The sequence below is a fragment of the Sinocyclocheilus grahami genome, unplaced genomic scaffold, assembly GCF_001515645.1.
Source record: "Sinocyclocheilus grahami isolate Dianchi unplaced genomic scaffold, SAMN03320097.WGS_v1.1 scaffold662.1, whole genome shotgun sequence".
Classification (NCBI taxonomy): Eukaryota; Metazoa; Chordata; class Actinopteri; order Cypriniformes; family Cyprinidae; genus Sinocyclocheilus; species Sinocyclocheilus grahami.
Genome location: NW_015505841.1, coordinates 556643 through 577911, shown reverse-complemented (window position 1 = coordinate 577911; position 21269 = coordinate 556643). Strand labels below are relative to the sequence as shown.

The following is a 21269-nucleotide window of genomic DNA, read 5'->3' as shown; positions in this document are numbered from 1 at the left end:
GCATGGTTTATTAGGCTATTGCTCAATTGCTCTTTTTGTACAATTTGAAGTGCATGCAATTTATGTTTGTTAGTAAGGAGAATTTTTGGTAATTAGTCATCACTAAATCAGCCTAACAAAAAGTTTTCAAAACAGGTTATGTTCTAACAATTACTTAACAATCAACCTAAATGAACAGTGTAGCATTGTTGAATAACGGGAGAAAGTTAGTGATGAAACTTTCAGAACAGACCCTGAAAGAATGATCCTTTGAGGGCAGAATAAATCATGGTCACTGACACAGCGAAGCATGATAAACCTGGTATGACCCATAATGTGGCGTGAATTATGAGATGCCTGAATTATGCATATGCTCTCTGAGGTTCAGGGTCCAAATCTCTGTTTAGCTGTAGACTTACTCGATGTAAGGCCAAAACAATTCATAAAATATATCTTTGGTACATCCATCTTCTGCCCTTGTCTCCTTAACCACGTTTGACTGCTGTTCTGGTATATTTCAGTTTGAGGGAACAGTTAAAAACAAGCCCTTCAAACAGAGGGAAATATGTGTTATTTTAGCTTCTAACGCTCTGGAAGGCAGCCCATTATGAGACTATGACAAGATCTTTAAATGCTTCCTGATTTCTTTTTCCTAAATGGCTGATATTAAGATTAGCATACTGATCAAGTCAAGTCAAATCAAGTCTGCTTTATTGTTAATTCTTCCACATGTACAGCATATACACACAGATAATTGAAATTGCGTTACTCTCAGACCCTTGGTGCATACAGATAACACTACAGTAGAACATAAATACAGATAGATACAGATTAAATACAAAACTCAAAATACAACTATACAAATATACAAATAAGGTAAAATGTAAAAAAATATATATATATAAAAGCACAAGGCATATGGCAGATAGAGTGCAAACCAGTAAAGTAAACAAAAGTGCAGATATAATGATTGTAGTGCAAAAAAATGATTTGTAGTGCAAAAGAGCTTATTCAGACTGATTAAAGTGACAGTGTGTGTGTATTTGGGAGGGGGGAGTGGGAGAGTCCGTCAGAGGGTCAGAGTTCAGTGGTGCGTGGGGCAAAAGAGGACATGATGGGGGCCGGGTCTCTGGCTCTTCTCAGTTTGCAGAGGAAGTAGAGACGCTGATGTGCGTTCCTGGCCAGTGCTGCGGTGTTGTCAGTCCAGGAGAGGTCCTCTGTGATATGCACACCCAGGAACTTGGTGCTGCTCACCCTCTCCACAGTCACACCATTGACGGTCAGAGGAGCATGCTGAGTGCGCACTCTCCTGAAGTCAACAACAATCTCCTTCGTCTTCTTCACATTCAGAGAGAGATTGTTGTCACTGCACCACCCGGCCAGGCGGCTCACCTCGCTCCTGTAGTTTGTCTCATCTCTGTTGCTAATGAGACCCACTACAGTCGTGTCATCCGCAAACTTGATAAGGAGGTTGGAGTTGTGTGACGGTGTGCAGTCGTGGGTCAGCAGAGTGAAGAGGAGGGGGCTCAGCACACATCCTTGGGGGGCCCCAGTGTTCAGTGTGATGGTGCTGGATGTGTTGCTGCCGACCCGTACTGCCTGAGGTCTTCCAGTCAGGAAGTCCAACAGCCAGTTGCACAGCGAAGTGTTGAGCCCCAGCTGGACCAGTTTGTGAATGAGCTGTTGAGGGATGATTGTGTTGAATGCTGAACTGAAGTCTATGAACAGCATTCTGACGTATGATTCTTTTTTGTCCAGGTGTGTGAGTGCTGAGTGGAGGGTAGTGGCGATGGCGTCATCGGTCGAGCGTTTGGACCGATATGCAAACTGGAAGGGGTCCAAGGAGGGGGGGAGGGCAGACTTGATGTGGTGCATGACTAGCCGTTCAAAGCACTTCATGAGGATGGGGGTAAGTGCAATTGGACGGTAGTCATTGAAGCAGGATGGAGATGACTTCTTCGGGACTGGAATGATGGTGGTAGCTTTGAAGCATGTGGGGAAAACAGCCTGACTTAGCGAGATGTTGAAAATGTCTGTGAAGACATCGGTGAGAAACACTGCACAGTCTCTCAGTGCACGCCCAGGAATGTTGTCAGGACCCGTTGATCCTGCTGAGGGATCGCCTCACTCTGTCCGGGGACAGCATCATCACCTGGTCGCCGGGAGGAGGTGGAGTTGCTGATGAGGAACACGGTAAACATTTTACTTCCAAAAGTATTTTCTTAAATGTGTTTGTGCTTAAGCAATGCCACATGTTTGGACTGGAAAAATCCAACAAGATCTAGAGCATCAAACATCCCAGATGTATATTTTCAAGCACAAAACAAACTCCTAAATGTCATATGCCCTCTAGCAGTGATAAGGATAATCTTGGAGTTAATCATTTTTGGTGGAAAACATAAGAAAAGCTTTATAGACTGACTGAAAAGCTTCCACAGAATTTATAATGTTATGTAATGTTAAACATTATCAATATAACTGTATTAAAACTATCAGTCTGATGAGAACAACATTTTAACCGAATGGAGCTGAATAATGACACTAACATTGCAGCACTGACCCTCACTGAATTGAATCGGCACTGAACTAAACTGAGCTAAATACTGACACTATTGTCTTCTGCAGAGCTGCTTTACATCTGAAATTTAATTTGTTTCATAATTGTTGAATTTTACAACATTAACACTGTTATTTTTTCTGTTTATTAATGTGAAGCTATTTTTAAACAATCTGTATTGAATAAAGCACTGTATAAGTCAGTGTGACTTGACTTGACATGTCAGCATCTGTTCCTCTCCTCAACAAACAAGTGCATCCATCCAGAGACACTTGCAAACACCCAACACCTCAACTTGCTAGTGTTTACTAAATCAAACATCACTACCACTAAATTGCTTAAACTTGTAGCTCCTGATTAGGGGTGTGTAATATTTATCGTCTACAGTAATATTGTAATTGTTGTTTTAACAATGTCCGAGCTGACATTGAGTATGCCACGCACTTAAAAAAAACAAAAAAAAAAACACATTGAGTCCAAAAGCATTCACTGCATGACTGCCCTAGTGAAAAAAAAAATAGAACTACTAAAATGTTTTTAAAATACATTTATTTTATGCCAAGTATACTACAAAAATATTTAAAGTGGTGTAATGTAACGAAGTAATATTACTGTTACAGTCCTTAAGTATTTTTTGGGAGTATCTGTACTTTACTTGAGTTTTTATATTTCATAACTTTTAATTTTACTCCACTACATTTCCTAATTAAAATGTATTATTTTACTCCAATACATTTCCCAGAAGCATATTCGTTACTTACTACAAAATAGTCAGAAGTCAGAAGAACACGGACTGCAGGAAGGCAGGTTCGACGAATCAGTGGTCTGGAGTTTGCAAGTTAGACTCCTAAAGAACACCTTTGCTCATGTGCAAACAAGTGCACGCACAACCGCGGATGATTCATTTTCCACTCAAATCAAGTCTGGGGACTGCGATATACAGCATCGTCTGCGATAATGTGTTGTTGTAATGATGTGCGATCTGACATTACCAAATAGGCTATATCACCAAATCACACACAGAGTGCACGCACATTGATTTATTAGTCTATTAAAACTCAAAATTGCAGGCATTCTAAATTGTAGACGGCAAAAATTATTCTGTATGCTTTTTTATATTTATATAATTTAATATAGTTAACTTAATCTATATCACACAAAGAGTACAGTTTTTCTGCAGATATCAACATTAACACATAATCATTTTATACAAGTTCAGTAAAGCAATAAGTGACTTACATTTGACATTGCTTGTTTTTGCTAACGAAAATAGTTTCAAACAAAGATCACAGCACTGTTTTGCATCTCTGAGCAATCAGCTATTTGGACGAATCGGTTGAATAAATGATTCAGTGAATCACTCATTGGGTGCTTCTCAATTCTTAATTGTGCATCCTCGTTTCCCTTCCTCTCTTCCTTTCCTCTTGTCTTAGCTCCACCCCTTTAGCATGCGAGGGAAGAATGCAAGGCAAAGACGCCAGAATGGAGGAATTGAATCAAGTTAAATGATTTATCCTCGCTTCCTTTAGCGTCACTTTAAAGTGTCATCAGCTGCTCTAAAGGGATCTGCCCTTATGTTGTTAAAGTTTGTTATTTAAGACATTCATTATAAATATTAATAAAACAAGATGCCCTGTTTGAAATATATGACATGTATGGTTTATTTAAACGGCAAAGGTAAAATATAAATTTTAATTATTGCAACAGATGTGAAGGAGGAGGAGAATATGTACGTGCGTCAGGTTTTTCAATGAAAAATACTTCCGCAAAAGCTACCACCTATGTATCCTCGCTCATAGCTCCTCAGGAAGTGACCTTACTCCTCGATCCTTGCCTCCTCGGGGTGCAATTAGAGAGTTGAGATGTCCTTCAAGATGGCTGAGCTCGATCGGTTTCCGGGTCATAGGATGGAGGATGGAGGAGCAATGGAACGAGGAGGGATATCGAGAAGCGCCCATTAACACAGTCAAATGCTTTGTTCCTGAATTAATCAGTCATTTGAATGAATCGGTTGAATCTCAATGACTCACTCATTAACAGTCACTTGCTGTCACCTACTGGTGGTTTTAATTTCACATTTAGACATTTTTTCATGTTTTAAATCATTTCAAATATCAGTATTCACCGTTTTATGTTAAAAACAAAACATTTATGCATCTGTAACTGCAGTTTAAATGCATCCATGTCCCCTCTTGTTAGGGTTATGTTTAGTTTTTGTCCTGTTTTCATTGTTTTCAGTTTATTTGTTCCCCTGTGACCTAGTTTTACTTTGGCTCCTAATTGTCATTTCATTCACCTGTGTTTGATTAATTAACTCATTAGTTATTTTGTTTGCTCCCCTACAAATACTCTCAGTTTTCCCTTAGTCTGAGTCCGTTCTCCTTTATGTTAAGTTGGCAAGTGTCCCTGTTAGTTTTGGAGTTACCTTATTAAAGACTTTTCTTGATCTCCAGCGTTACATCTTCTTCACACTACCACCAACCGTAACAGAAGAACGGACCTAAGACGATGACTGCAGCTGAGGACTCGCTGTGGGGTTCGCGGCAAGGCGGTCGGAGTAATATGTGGAGGATTTCCTTGAGCTCTCCAACCGGGTGAATTGGCACGACGCCGCTCTAGGTGCGTGCTTCCTGCTGGGGTTGGATGATGAAATAGTCCGCTGCGATCTCCCAATGGGGTTTTTTTTTTTATTTTTCCTTTTGACCGAGCTGATTAATCTCGTACTATTCCTAAATAGCTCTGATATGGAAGTTGAGGAAGTAATGAGACTTCCTAAGCCTCGTCATCCAACTCCCGCAGGAATGTGCCATTTCTCCCCAGCTCACCCCACGCCGAGAACCTCCACATACCGCTCCTACTGCCTGCCTAACCACAAATTCCCCGTGGTCCTCCGACGCTCTGCCGGAGTCTTCAGCCCAGGAGTGCCGGGCTCTAAGCATTCAAGATGGCCGGCCGCTCGGAAGTCAAGCCCGCCGGACGTTCATGTGGCACTCGCTCCAGTGTCAACTCCTCAAAAGCGCTTTGCTGTGCCTGCTCCTCCAGAGTGCCCTCCAGTGCGCCAGCACCACGTAAGCGCTACCTTGATCCCCAGTTTAGCCCAGGAAGGGCTCCTGATCCCCAGTTTAGCCCAGGAAGGGCTCCTGATCCCCAGTTTAGCCCAGGAAGGGCTCCAGCCCCAGAGCTCGCTCCAGAGTCCGCTCCAGCATGTCAAGCGGCGATAATGGACATGGAGCTGCCCCAGGATTCCTAGATTTCCCCATGAAGATTTTTTTTGGAGGGGGGGGCAAATACCTGTGGCTGAGCCAGCCAAGGCCACGGAGGATCCACCATGGTCTCCTGCTCCGCCATGGCGACCTGAACTGCCTGCTCCGCCACGGCTCCCGGAGCTCCCTGATCTGCTCTGGAGGGCGCCCGTCCCCCCCCCCTCCCCGATGGCACTGTTACGACGCGGGACGCGCCTTCCGGGAGGGGGAGTAATGTTAGGGTTCTGTTTAGTTTTTGTCCTGTTTTCATTGTGTTTTCAGTTTATCTGTCTCCCTGTGACCTAGTTTTACTTTGGCTCCTAATTGTCATTTCGTTCATCTGTGTTTGATTAACTCATTTAGTTATTTTGTTTGCTCCACTACAAATACCGTTTTCCCTTAGTCGGAGTCCGTTCTCGTTTGTTAAGTTGGCAAGTGTCTGTTAGTTTTGGCGTTATCTTATTAAAGACTTTTCTTGATCTCCAGTGTTACGTCTCCTTCACACTACCACCAACCGTAACACCTCTGCGATACATAAACTGTGTAAATGCATCTAAATGCTATTTCAGATGCAGATTCCAGAAATGTTTTCTTATGTTGGCATGAAAGACCCTAACGAATGAAGTGCTTCTTACCCAAAAATACAAAATGGAAGAGAGTTAAAACTGAAAACAATCTTGCTACTCAAGCTGTATATGAACATATATTTTTTTTTTATACATATTTGTTTGCTGCTTTTCCATTTTGCATTTACTTGTACTTTTACTTTCAATACTTAAGTACGGTTAAGATTTAAAAAAAAAAAAAAGTATTTAAGTACAATAAATATCACATACTGTAAGACTTTTACTCAAGTAATATTTTAAACGGTGACTTCAACTTCTACCAAAGTCATTTTCTGGTATCTGTACATTTACTTGAGTATGGCTTTCAGGTACTTTATACACCACTGCATATTTATGTACTTCATAAAATATGTTGCAGTTGAACTTTTAGTATGCTTAAAGTCTGCTAAATTGAAACCGATTTTGTATGTAATGCACTTTAATTGTTCAGAAGTAGTGCTAAAGTAGAACTCCATATATACTAAAGTATATTTGATTGCTAAAGTGGAACTATTGCAAGTATACTTTAGGTACACTTTAGATATATTGCTTTTGAAGACTGATATTATTCAAATATCATACAATCCTCATCAATAGAGATATTAAAACATATTTTAGGCTTAATATTAAGAAATGTGCATTATGCATAAGTGATATAACCTATTCCACATAAAGTTAAAGTCCAAATAAAGGAAAGTCAGCTTCATCACCTGCGAATGTAAAAGAGAAAGTTCAGAATTTACATAATCTAAGTGTCAAGCAGTGATTGGCCAGAGCTAATAGTCATGAATGAATGTAGCATTAGACTCTTCCTGGTAGAACTTTCACTGTCGCTTTCATTTCTAAAACCAAGTTGGATCAGAATATTAGTGTGTCTCAGAGCAACACTGTGGTGTTTCGTTCCTGAACTAATCTGTTTTTGAACAAACCATTTAAGTCAGTGTTTCAATGATCCTTTTGTAAAGACGGTCATTTCTCAGCCATTTGGAATGAATCATTTGAATGAATTATTAAATTATTCACTCATTAAGACAGGTACTCGATGCCACGTACTGGCAGTTTTAGTGTCATATTTATGCGTCTACGACAGGCCTAAACCAGCCAAAGTACCAGCACAAAAACACACTCAACAAAATATCAATTATCGTACAAAGATTTATTAATTAATTCATTCATTGTCAGTCAGTCAGTCAGTCAGTCTGTCAATATCACACATCCCTACTCCCGATAAGCTAAAAATTCACTCAAAACCAGTGTTGGGGGTAATGCATTACAAGTAATGTGAGTTACATAGTCAGATTACTTTTTTCAGGTAACTAGTGAACAAGTGAACACATTACTTTTTTATTTACAAATAAGTAGTGCCAGTTACTTAGATTTCTTATTTATTAACTGACAGCACTCATGTCCCCATGTTGAGAGAAATCAGAAATAAGTACATTAAATTAAGGAGGCATTGTGTGTGCTGTGTAAACCTGATGCTTACTGTAGTTCTACACTAAATGTGAACATGAATTTATTCATCTCACTTAAAAAGTGATTCAGTATTTCTTAAAATGAATAAAAACCGTTAAATGCAAACATTAATTAAATGTTAAATAAATAACACAGATATCCTTGTATTTGTATTTAGAGTTTGTTTTAGAAAATATGAGAATAAAATGGAGATATTTGAAGAAGTCAGTGGAAAACCACTATATGTATATCTGTCTGTTGAAGATCTCAACAGTGTCTCAATCTGTGCTGAGATTTGCCAAAAAAAATATAATAATAATTTAACGGCTGAACGATAGGTGCCAGAAATCAAAACAGCCATGAGCTGTGAAAAGCCAAGCATACAGGAGTAACCAGAGAATGGTGAAGCTGATGTGAGAAAAATGAGAGATGAGCAACTTGTCAGCCAGGCAGGGGAAAAGAGAGAGAGAGATTGTTCCTGGGGGGCGAAGGGGAATGTGTGTTTTGCCGGCATGTTTTGACATTCCCAGCGATGAGCCAGAGCACTTAGTCTTTGTTCTCATGGGTGATCTTTATCTCACTGCCAATTGTTTGCAGAGTCCCTCAAACCTGGAGTTGGATTTAAATGGCATGTGTCATCCAGAGAGAGAGAAGCAAAGATAATAAACATGAAGTATTGTAAAGAAAACAACAGAAAAATGGCATTTGAAATTCTAAAGCGTTCTTCTTAAAAATAAAGGTTATTTATTGGCTTTGATGGTTCCATGAAGAACCTTTAACATCTATGCAACCTTTCCATTCCACAAAAGGTTCTTTATAGTGAAAGGTTCTTTAAACTATTAAAACGTTCATCACATTGTGAACAACTAAGGTTCTTTTAAGAACTGTCCATTAAAATATTATTTAGGGAACCAACAATTGGTTCTTTTATTGCATCGTTATGAAAACCTGTTTTTGGAACCTTTATTTTCATGAGCGTAAATTACGTGAGAGCTAATTCAGTACATTGTACTGTATAATGACACTATTTTCTGAAGAGCTGCATTCCATTCAGCTGAAATTGTTTATTAATTCAAAAATTGCTATTGCTAAATTGCTCAAACATATTTTTTAGATATGCAAATAATTTGCTCAGAACATCGTACAGCAATGACCAGCACCACCAACACTATAGCCACTGTAGCAAAGCGTTGTTTTACACAAGCAAGCGTCTTCTTCAGAAAATGTCAAAGTCTCACTCTCATTCTTTCTGTAAGTCTTGTGACATCTCAGTTTTCTGGTATGAACTTGTTCACTGAAAGGTTCTTTGGGGAATCAAAACTGCTGCTTCTGTGGCATCACTGTGAAAACCTCTTTTTGGAACCTTTAAAGGCCTACTTAAGAGTGTAAGAGTGGGAGATAATTTGGAGCATGTAAACACAAAAAGTATGTTTGGCATCTTTGCACTCTTTAAACTACCCAAAACAGCAACTATTCCAGAGTTCCCCTTCTGAAGTCCCTAAACCAAACTACAAATCATCTGATTTAAAAAAAAAACAAAAAAAAACACTCAACTGGGTGACCGCGGAACCACATAATTAAAGCAATGTGATTGTTCAAGCCAGTGTTGTTCTGATGAGATTGGCAGTGGATGGTGGCCAGCCTGCTTTTGGGGTGATGTCTTTTGGTGAGGTTTAGCAAAGGAATGCCACACTCCTTCAATGAATAACAAGATCAGGCAAACTATGCGAGCCATGTATAAACAGACCGTATTACAAACAAAACAATCAGTTGGTGGTTATTGAAATATGGATTTCCAAACAAAGGAAGATTCAAAGTGTCGAAACCGTGCCGTGTAAAGAAACTTCTCCTTGGAAGTGAGGAAATTACATTTCTGGCATCCTTCCATTGTCTTATGGGTAGTCAGAGAGCATATCCATTTCATCGAATTCATCAGATTCATCTGATGGCAGCGCTGCTTGTTATAAAACAAAGCTGGAATGAAGAAATGTCTGCTCCGACTGGCAATTTGGGGTTGGATGCATACAATGTTGGTTTACAACTGCACAACAGCATTTCTTGTAATGAAGAAATTTAAATAATTCTTCAAAATGTGCTTTTCGATTGAATCTGATACTGACACACTGCATATAAACTTGGAACTAATCTGCTTAATTCATGGTTATAGTAACCTTGATGTGCCAAACAGCTGTACGAAGATTTAGAGCTATACTGTACTGAGGTTATGAGCGACATTTAACTGCCTTTATTATTTAAGCCATAAAGTGTGAGAGGCTACTGTGAATATAGTCATCGCAAATGGCCATCATTTTTGTTGCACCTTTATCTGGGACTATATTAACAATACACCATGGTCTTACGTACTCCCATAGTTATACAACAAAAATAACACACAAAGAGTTTTGTGCAACAACACGTGTTTCATTTCATAGCTGTTACTCCATAATATGGCCGAAAGCATGTGGACACCCCTTTCTAATTAATGGGTTTGGGTAATCACGTAATTTCCAGTAATGACATGCAATGGCATTTTACAAAATGGTGTGCTTCCAGCCAGTGTTAATTTTGACAGCAACTTTTGATTTAGTTTTAGTCATAGTCTTTTGACTAAAATGCCATTTAGTTTTAGTCATATTTTAGTCATCTGAATTGTTTTTAATTTTAGTCTAGTTTTAGTCGACTAAATATCATACGATTTTAGTCGACTAAATCTACAGTAAATGTAGTCTGCTAAAAATCTAATGGGTTTAGTTACAGTGCATTTATTAAGCATTTCTCTAAAATTTCCAAACTCATTATATAGGCTTTATATTAAGGTTCTATCATGATAGACACCAATTTAACTGTGGTGATACACAACATGCTTTTATGTTAAAATGAAATAAAACCACTTCTCATAAAGAACAAGGACATGGTTTTCTTTTTAATGAAATAACAATGGTTATATAGGCTAATTATGCATTTTTTTATAGCAACTTATTTACCATATTCTTCATTATTTCAAGCAGACATATTTATTCCTATAAATACATTTAGATTATTATTTAGGGCTAGTCAAGTTTTTCAGTCAAGAGCAGTGTGTGATTTTCTGTCTTTCTTTAGTTGCAATTGTTCGAGTCATTGATGTTAATCAAGCAACAAAAGTAGGCTGCTATCCCTTTAAAACAGAATGCGCAGCTGCAATGGATGCAATGTACTGATACACGTTCTCCCCCTACTGTTTACGTTCACTTAAAACGTAATCAACTGTGTTTATGTAAATACAAGTCAAAATGGACAATTCAACATAATTCTCCGTTCATCCGATGCGAAAGAGTACTCACACGCTGTGAGACGTGCTTTCTATGTGTGTGTGCTTCAGTGTCTGCGCTCAGAAAACCGGACCGAATTGAATTCTCTCTTTGCGTCGTCAGATTTATCCATATGTCTGCTCTTCTCTTACACCCACATATTGACATTTTTGAATGTATTATGCGACATGCAGCAAGTGAATGTTAGCTTATGTCCCACCGGTTCATATGTACACATCTAACCTCCGAACTACGCAGCAGATTCGTTCTGAATGAATCTCTTCCCAAATCGTCCATCCCTAACATTTTTGTCTCGTTTTTATTCGTTGACGAACATGTCAATAGATTTACGTCATAGTTTTTGTCATTCAAAAAGAGTTTTAGTTTGTTATCATTTCGTTGTCGTCGGTGTTGACGAAAATTATGATGAAAATTATTCGTCAACTAAATTAACACTGCTTCCAGCTTTGTGGCAATAGCTTGGGAATGTCAACAATAATATAAAAAAATATAACTGCAAGCAGCAATTAAGGGGCCAAGCACTACAGGGGAAAGATTATGAGCAAACATGACAACGAGGATCAGAACAACTGCAAAAATCAGTAAATACAGTTACACTGAAATCACTTTCAGGTTGACTTTAATGCTTATTACTTTTGAACAATAGGTGGCGCTGACACCAAATTTGTCTGGTGTGATCAATTTTGGGTGACAATGACACATATAACATTTGGTGCCAATATGCCAAAGCCTTTCAGAGATACAGCCTCAAATGCAGTTTGGCATCACGCTATCAAATTCATTGTTGCGGCAAACAAAACGTTTTGTCTTTCAATATAAAATCCATAACATTTTGCCGCAATGCACTGAAGATGATCTAAGGTTGAATTGGTGAATATTGCACCTATGGTCTGGTAGGAGGTCTGGTAAAAGTAGGTGTTTTAAATAAAATCAAAATGGCAGAGAGGACTATGGCATATTTGGTATCTACGTTCTTGGCATGACCCTAGAGCCTCATGACAATAGTTAAAATTAATCAAAATGTAATAGCATTCATTAAGATTTAATTTCTGACCTGGTCAGAGGTGGCGCTGTTCCAAAACTTTTGAGTACCTTTAGGGCATGATGCCGATGGCACATTTTGAGTTTCTTAATGATTTGCCAATGTGTTCAGAGAATATAGCATTTAATGACAAAGTTCAAAATGTTTGATGCACAAAATGGCCGACATGGGAAAATTGGGTGTTGTTCAACTCAGTATGTTGCACCAAAACTAAAGAGGCCAGTCTTGTGATTTTTGGCCTAACCATTCATTCATTCATTCATTCTTTCATTTAAATTTTTTATTTTTGCTTCAAACTTTGATGTTTGTGCCATTTTTCACATCTCTTCACAAATAGGTGGCCCTGTGCCAAAACTGTGCAAGTACCATCAGGTAATGGTTTTCATGACACACACCACGTTAGGTCTGAATACAGTCTAGGAGGAGTTTAAAAAAAGTAAAACAAAAAAAAAAAATTCATGACAATAACTTCATAGGGTGCAGTCGACTTGAGCTAAGCAATCAGAGGGGAAAACAAATAGCATAAACGTGAGTGCAATGTTGGACAGCTGATGGTGCTAGAGGGATTGAATTAGAGACTGTGGTTAATGTTCAGACCAGGGGTGCCCAATCCTGTTCCTGGAGAAAGTTCACCTCCAACCCTGATCAAGCACAATTGAACCAGCTAATTAAGATCTTCAGGAACACTTAATAATTCCAGACAGGTGTGTTTGATCGTGTTTGGATCTGAACTCTGCAGGAAGGTAGATATCCAGGAAAAGGGTTGGGCGGTGAGCGTGTATACAGGACATGACGGTTGAGTACATTACTTATTGTTTTCTTTGAAACAATTGTACATGCTATTTTCAGATCTTTCTGAAGATCTCCACAAGTGATCCTTGGCTCTTAGACAACTCTTATCACTCCTCTGTGAGAAATCTTGTGAGGAGCACCTGGTCGTGGCCAGATTATGGCCCCAAAAGTGCTTACTGGAACATTCAGAAGTATAGAAATGCTTCTGTAACCAATGCCATCAGTATGTTTTGCAACAATAAGGTTGTGACGGTCTTGAGAGAGCTCTTTGATTTGACCCATCATGAAATGTTTCTTGTGTAACACGTTGGTCATGAGACACCTTTTTATTGGCCATCAGTTGAGACTGAACCAGCTAATATTAATTTCCACTGACAAGGGGCAGGATTGCTTTCTAATTACTGATAGATTTCAGCTGGTGTCTTGGCTTTCCATGCCTTTTTGCACCTCACTTTCTTCATGTGCTCAATACTTTTTCCCTGTGTCATTCCACTTTATTTCTGAACTTATTTGTTTTGTTTTCTTTGTATGTATAGATTACTTGGGTTGTTACCAACATCTGGTGAAAATTTCATGTCAACAGCACCTTTAGAAATATATTTACTGAGAAAAATGGTGACGTGTTCAATACTTATTTTACCCACTGTATAAACATAGGTCTAAATTTTTCTGAGTGATGCATTCTGCTGTGCATTTAATGCTGATGATGGCCATGAATGTGTGCTGGTATGTTTTAATGAGCTTCATGTCTGAAAAACCTGCTCACAGAGGCATCTCTGATGCACAGAGCAATCTAAAGATTTGCAGCTCTTAAGGTGATCATCATCAAGAGCTAGTGTCTTCAGAGCCACTAAGAGTGGTGAGAACTAGAAGGGCGTAAGTGACATTTCACCAACTTTACAGGAGGGACAAAACAAAACAATTACCATAGTTTGATTTGATTTTGTGTACTGATTTCAATCTTTTATAATAAAAATGTATACACACATGGATGACAGGATACATATTGAACACTATTTTAAAATTTTATTCAGAAAAAAAATAAATTATTTTTTTTTTATTAAAAAAAGTCACTTGCGCCTTTTTGGCACCAATGTTTTATTCAATTTGTGTATAAAACATGGGCACATCTGCTGACAATATGAACAAAACATTCGATAATGAGATTAAATATCACATAAAAAGCCCTTACATCAAATTAGTTAATTGAATGTGGTTAATTTTACTGAAATATTAATCTCAGCCACTTAACAATTTGGCCAAATGGTCGATTGCAAAGCCTTTACAGATGGATATTATTGTATAAATAAATATACAAAAATGTTTTTGAAATACATTTATTTCATGCTACACTACAAATACAGTTACGTATTATTCACATATCATTAAACCTGTATACTTAAAGTCTGCTAAATTGGAACAACTAATTTTGTACTTAATGCACTTTAATTGTGCAGAAGTAGTGCTGAAGTCTAACTAAAGATATACTGAAATATATTTGATTGTGCTAAAAGTGGAGCTATTGCAAGTATAATTTAGGTACACTTTAAATATCTTGCATTTAAAGACTGATATTATCCAAATATCATACAATCCTCATCAATAGAAATGTGCATTGTGCACAAGTAGTACTCCAAATAAAGTGTAATTATTATTTTTTATATCAGGGAGTACTGAGTGATGTGTCAGTAAACAGACAGTAAATAAAGTCAATAAAATGTTAATAGATTTGAACTAGTATGAATGTGTTTCATAAAGAACATTTTAGATGAAATTGTGAATTGTACATGAGATAGTAGCCTACTCTGACTGGCTGACTTGTAAAGCTTGGTAGAAGTCCACATAAGACTGGGGATACTGCCATTTGTGCAGAGTAAGTAAGTCTATCTATTTCACTGCAGTGATCCTTGGTGGACATCTGTATAGCGTTTTACTCACTGCATGTCTTGTATCTTTTCTCCAGTCATCTCCTTTGTCTATGGCTGTCTGACCCTTATCTGCATTCTCTCTCTTGTGGCTAAGCAGTAACTGAGTGTCTATATGATAACATCCATAGTAAAAAAACAAAAAGTAATATATATATAAAATATTTTTTTTTCCATACTAAGTATAATTCAAATATATTAATATATTTACTGACATATTGCTCAAGACTTACTGAGATACAAATTATAATTAAACTTTATTTGGACTACTACTTGTGCACATTTCTCAATATTAAGCCTAATGTGTGTTTTAATGTCACTGTTGATGAGGATTGTATGATCTTTGAATAATATTGGTCTTTAAATGCAAGATATTTAAAGTATACCTGAAGTATACTTGCCATAGTTCCACTTTAGGCCAATAAATATACTTCAGTATATCTTTAGTTGAACTTCAGCTCTACTTTCTTACAATTAAAGTGCATTAAGCACAACATTTAAAATTGTTCCAATTTAGCAGACTTTAGGTATACAGGTGCATCTAAAAAAATTAGAATATCGTGAAAAAGTTATATATATATTATTTGTAACTTATTTCAAAAAGTGAAACTTTCATATATTCTAGATTGATTACATGTAAAGTAAAACATTGACCATCCCTACAGTATAAATTAATGTTAATCCTAGGTATTCATTATCAGACGTTTCACACTGTACATTCCTAAACCCCCCGGGTTAACGTTCTTATTTGCATATGTGCGGTGTCACTGTCACTGATTGGATGAACAGCAGGCAACCCGTTTACATACTTTCCGTCTTTTGACATTTCTTACTTTTCTCTCACTGGCTGCTGTTTACACGACGCACGTTTCCTGTTACTGACGTGACAAACCTCGCTGCTCAGTTTCTGAATGGCTGTCTGTTGCCAAGCGTCCAGCAGCAACAAGCAAACACCACTCTGTTTAACACTGAACAAACTTAGCACCACAATGCAGGGTTAACACTCCGGAGCAGGTTTTCATAACCCCCGGGGAAAAAACTGTGCTAACACCGCTTTCAACTTACAGGTGTGAAACGTTTCTTTACCCGGGGTTAAAAGCGGTGTTAAGAATGACGATAACCCGGAGTTAAGCACAGTGTGAAAAGCCCGTTAGATGCTATTAGGCATGTGCTCGGGCATCAGACTTTTCACCTGAGACATCTGATCTTATTTTCATTAATATTTAAGAATTGCTTACTCTTGCTTTGAACACAACCAACTAAACCAACCATATTTAAATCTGTTTCTTGCCTTTCAATGGCTTAGTTGATTCGCTGAGGCATTGAAACACAGACAAAACTATAAATACAATATAATAATATACAATATACAATATAATAATATACAATATAATAAAATCTAGTTAGATCTAAAATCTGATGGATCGCTCTTATTATCGTTTCATGTCGTCTTATTGCCCAGATCTGAAACTTACTCTATAGAACAGCACTAAAGCATTAAAGACATAATAGTATGACTTCCTGTAAAGCTGCTTTGAAACAAGCCTTACACTCTTAAAATAAAGGTGCTTCACGATTCCATAGAATAACCTTTTTGCCTAAATGGTTCCATAAAGAACCTTTAACATCTGAAGAAACTTTCTGGTTCACAAAAGGTTTTTTTTGTGGCGAAAGAAGGTTCTTCAGATTATAAAAAGGTAAGAAAGAGATGGTTCTTTAATTAACTTTTGACTGAATGGTTATTCTATGGCATCACTGTGAAGAACCTTTTAAGCACCTTTATTTTTGAGAGTGTACAAATAAATCTGACTTGACTTTGACTGTTTACACTTAATACAAATAAAATATTTTTTTCTAGATTTCATGCAAATTGCTTTTACCTAATAATAATAACTAGACAGAGCCTGTTATACTACACATAGACAGTCAAACATAGTGAATTAGTCAGGATCGGTCTCCTCAATGACCCGAGTGTTCATGCCAGTTGATGGTGGGCTGTTTCTCCCAGTGATTAGAAGTGGAGCCAGGCCTGTTTAGCATACATTGTGCTGGGTGGTCTGAGAAAATGCTGAGCAGCAGCTTTAATGTGTTTTGTATTTGCCAAACGGAACTCCGTCATTAAAGGAAGTGGGAGTCCCATTTAAGCTGCTATTAGCTGTAATGGCTGTTTTTTTTTTCTTGTGCACGCAATTTTCCTAACTTAACAGAATCCACTGGAATCCCTGCGCTCCTGCCTGCATGTTTTTAGTGGTCTGAGGCTCATAAACAAGAACTCCAGAAACACTCTTTCATTGACACCTTTCGGTTTTAATGATTTTGTCGCATGACGTCATGTTTATGTTGTCTAAACCCAAAGTTATTTTGTTTTTCAGTTACAAAGGCACTTAAGACAGAATAGGACACACATTGCTTTTTTCTCATATCCACCCCTTTCTCTCTTCTAGGTTCACTCTTTATGCCTTGGACAGCCGTGGTAGTCGGTCGGATGCGAGTTTTGTGACCGTTCGCACGTCATGTCCGATGGTGGATGACAGCAAAGCAGAAGGTACATTGCCATTCTCCTTCACTCCATTCACATGTGTGAATGAACAGAGTGAGCGACGCGCCAGTGAAATGTCATCTTCACACCCATCTGAGGTGGCAGCTCTTCATGTCCTGCTTGTTTACGATTACGTCATCCATAGCGGCTAGACCATTTTACCTGAACAGAATTCACAGGTCTGGCAGCAGTATGAATCACAGGGAAGTACAGCACTCAAAATCCATGTCAAAGTAAAAGTAAGATTACAGAAAGTTCACTCAAATGAAAGAAAAGTGGAACTTACCATTTGTGATGTGATAAGAAACAATTCAAACATGTTAGGAAATCTGATCTTTGGTTCTCATTCTCTTGTGCTTAATTATATTAAATGTCTACTTGCATTGTACTTTAAATCCTAAAAGTATATTTTAAATAGCTGAATGTCCAGATATTATTTCAACATTACAAATGTATAATAACAAGTATATGTAAATACATGACATACAAGTTTTAATAAAAATGACATAAGTGTATTTTAGTTTGCCATAAATGCTTGTCAGCAGTACACTTCAACAATATTTCAAACACAATAGAAGTAAATATTAAATTAAATATTATTATGTACTCAAGTCCAACTTAAGTGGGACTGATATAAATATAAACTAGAATACACTTTAATTTAATTGAGTTTAGCATTGTCCGAAAACATTACATTTAGTTCAAACTGAAGCATATTCTTTAGAATATTATTTCCCTAATAACTACTCTTTTTTTTTTAAGTATGCTAAAGTGTACTTCTTTTTGAGAAGGCTCCACACAAAAAAAGGCAATAAAGCTTGTTCTTTGAAAACAGACAGTTCAGATTTCAGATGTCAGATCTACTTTCTCCTCAAACAGAGATCGCAGACAAAGTGTACAACCTCTATAATGGCTACACCAGCGGAAAGGAGCAACAGACGGCCTACAACACCCTGATGGAGATTTCACCCCCACTGCTGTATCGTGTACAGCATCACTACAATTCCCACTACGAGAAGTTTGGAGACTTTGTGTGGAGGAGTGAGGATGAGCTTGGCCCCAGGTGAGGAAGACAATGGCCAAACAAAGTAATGCTCATTATGATAACGCTGCAGTACTTTGTCAGTCCTTTGCGTTCTTTCTTTCACACTTTTTACATATTTATTTAATAAGAACTGTCTAATAAGCATTTTAATCAAATAGAAACAAAAAAGTCTTCAATTTTAACTCTTTCCCCACCATTTCTTTGTATTATTAATTACAGCCACTGTCAGCATTTTTGATAATTTTCACAAAATTTTCATGGCCCCCAGAATGTTCTGTTTTATGGATATCTGAACATGCAACATGTCAAAAGAATAAACAGAGCCTCTGCTTTAAACCAAAACCAAAAACAAACATACATACATACATACATAAATATTCTTGCTTCATGCATTCTTGTTTAACCAACACTTGAATGTGGGTAAGTTTCATTAAAAAAGCAAGAAAAAGCGATTTTGAAGAAAATGCAGAGAAAATTGTGTTTTGGACTAGACTACATCCGGATCGGATTCAGAATGATGAGCACAACACAGATGGAGTCGATCACTTCAATCAACACCCCCAAAGCCTGCAAAGCTTAAACTACTTCACTTCATTCAGTAACATTAGGCGGTTTTGATTTATATGCTGTTTAATAATCACATTATCTTATATGCATCTGCTTACATATGCAATCACATGTTTCTGTTTCTTCACCATGTTTTGATCCAGGGATTCAATACTCTTTCAGAAAATGTGTAACAGCGCAACCTCCCATATAACAGTGAAAACACGGAAAGCTGGAAAATTCCGTCAATGGCGCGGAAAGAGTTCAAAGACAAATGACATACAGTATATGTTAAAGCAAGATAGCATAAGCACACATTTCAAGCAAAACATAAAAAAAAAATAAGTTTGGCACTGTAGGATTTAAATGATAAACCAATAGATATGGTACAAAAATTAATATACCTTCCACCCTAGAATTGTGAATTAATCATGATTCACTATATGGACAAAAGTATTGGGAGACATGACCATTACACCAACAGGGACTTTAATGACAATGCATTTTAAATACATATACATTAATATGGAGTTGGTCCCCCCTTTTCCAACCCCTGAACAACAGCCCCATACCATTATCCCTCCTCCACCAAACTTTGGCACAATGCAGTCAGACAGGTAACATTCTCCTGGTATCTACCAAACCCGGACTTGGCCATCAGACTGCCAAACAGAGAAGCGTGATTGATCACTTCACAGAACAGGTTTCCACTGCTCCGGAGTCCAGTATCCTTTTGCTTTACTCCACTCCATTCCACAATTGGCATTGTACTTGGAGATGTGAGGCTTGCATGCAGTTGCTTGGCCATGGAAACCCATTCCAGGAAGCTTCTGCCTGCTTATATTAATGTCAGTGGAAGTTTGGAAATCTTTATCTATGGAATCAGCAGAGCACTAGGCTGGCACTCGGTGACCCGCTCTGTAACTTTATGTGGTCTTCCCCTTCATGGCTGAGCTACTGTGTTTTCTAAAGTGTTATTTTCCAATAATACCACTTACAGTTTACCTTATTGTATAGTTGGCTTATTGTAAAAGTGACATCCTATCACAGTACCGCACTTGAATTCACTGAGCTCTTCATAATCAAATTTTTTCCACAAGTGTTTGTAAATACAGACCGCATGGTCTCCTTGAAACACCTGAATTCAATAATTAAGATGTTGTCCCAATTCTTTTGTCCATATGGTGTAAATGTTGCTTTCAAAACCACTTGGAGAAAACAAAATCAGATACACTGTTTACACTTTCATCCAGTTAACAGTTTGTTTGTTTTTCAAGTAGGACTTCAGTACATCTTTAAATGTAAATTCATAATTATTTCAATTGTCTTTGAAGTACTGCTGGAAGGCCACTTACTGTGAAGTATTGTTATTGTACATGCATACATATTTAAGTGTTGCTTGAGAATATTAAGGTTTTTATGAACAGCCTCCATATTTTTAGGCATAACACAAAGAGGAAGTGTGCACAGACCCTTCCACTGGCCCCTGGTTTAGCTCTGCTTGGCTGGGGCCGTCAGAAGGTTGCCATCCTAAACTCTCTGTGAATGTTTGTGTAATCTGTTTTCTGGCAGAACTAGCAGGGGAATGAAACAGAGACCACCAATTACAGTTCATTTTCCCTTTTTGGAAGGAAACAATAATCTTTATGAATATCAACACAGGCTTTGCATTAGGATTAAATTGCATATTTTTGGAGCAGTAAGTAATTCTTCATAAAACAAGGCAAATGTTTCAAGAAAATTATTTCAAAACAACTTTGTATCATATTGTGAGTTTGAAGATAAAAAGGAAAAGTAATTGTAGAGCAGACACAATTTTATACTGAACGTGTGCACTGTGTAGTTTTATACTTTTTACCTGTTTTCATTGCTGTCATTGTAAGAAATCTATCTATCAATGTAAAATGACATCAGGTAAAAAGTAATATTTTCCTGACACCCACAACAAAAATATATATTTTTTTATTCAGAAATGTAAAACATGGTAATCTGTATGAACAACATATATATATATATATATATATATACAGTGGGTACGGAAAGTATTCAGACCCCCTTATATTTTTCACTCTTTTTTATATTGCACACATTTTCTAAAATCATTTAAGTAAATTTTTTTTCCTCATTAATGTAGACACAGCACCCCATATTGACAGAAAAACACAGAATTGTTGACATTTTTGCAGATTTATTAAAAAAGAAAAACTGAAATATCACATGGTCCTAAGTAT

At 37.4% G+C, this 21269-nt stretch overlaps 1 protein-coding gene across 1 annotated transcript in view; it reads left to right on the top strand.

Moving 5' to 3' along the window:
* The first annotated feature begins 5298 nt into the window (after window positions 1–5298).
* LOC107558860 (astrotactin-2-like) overlaps window positions 5299–21269 on the top strand; it is a 16877-nt gene continuing 906 nt past the window's right edge. The window contains exons 1-3 of the mRNA XM_016242550.1: window positions 5299–5483; window positions 17353–17453; window positions 18327–18510. Of these exons, the coding sequence (XP_016098036.1) occupies window positions 5299–5483; window positions 17353–17453; window positions 18327–18510 (470 nt within the window). The remainder of the gene's footprint in view (window positions 5484–17352; window positions 17454–18326; window positions 18511–21269) is intronic.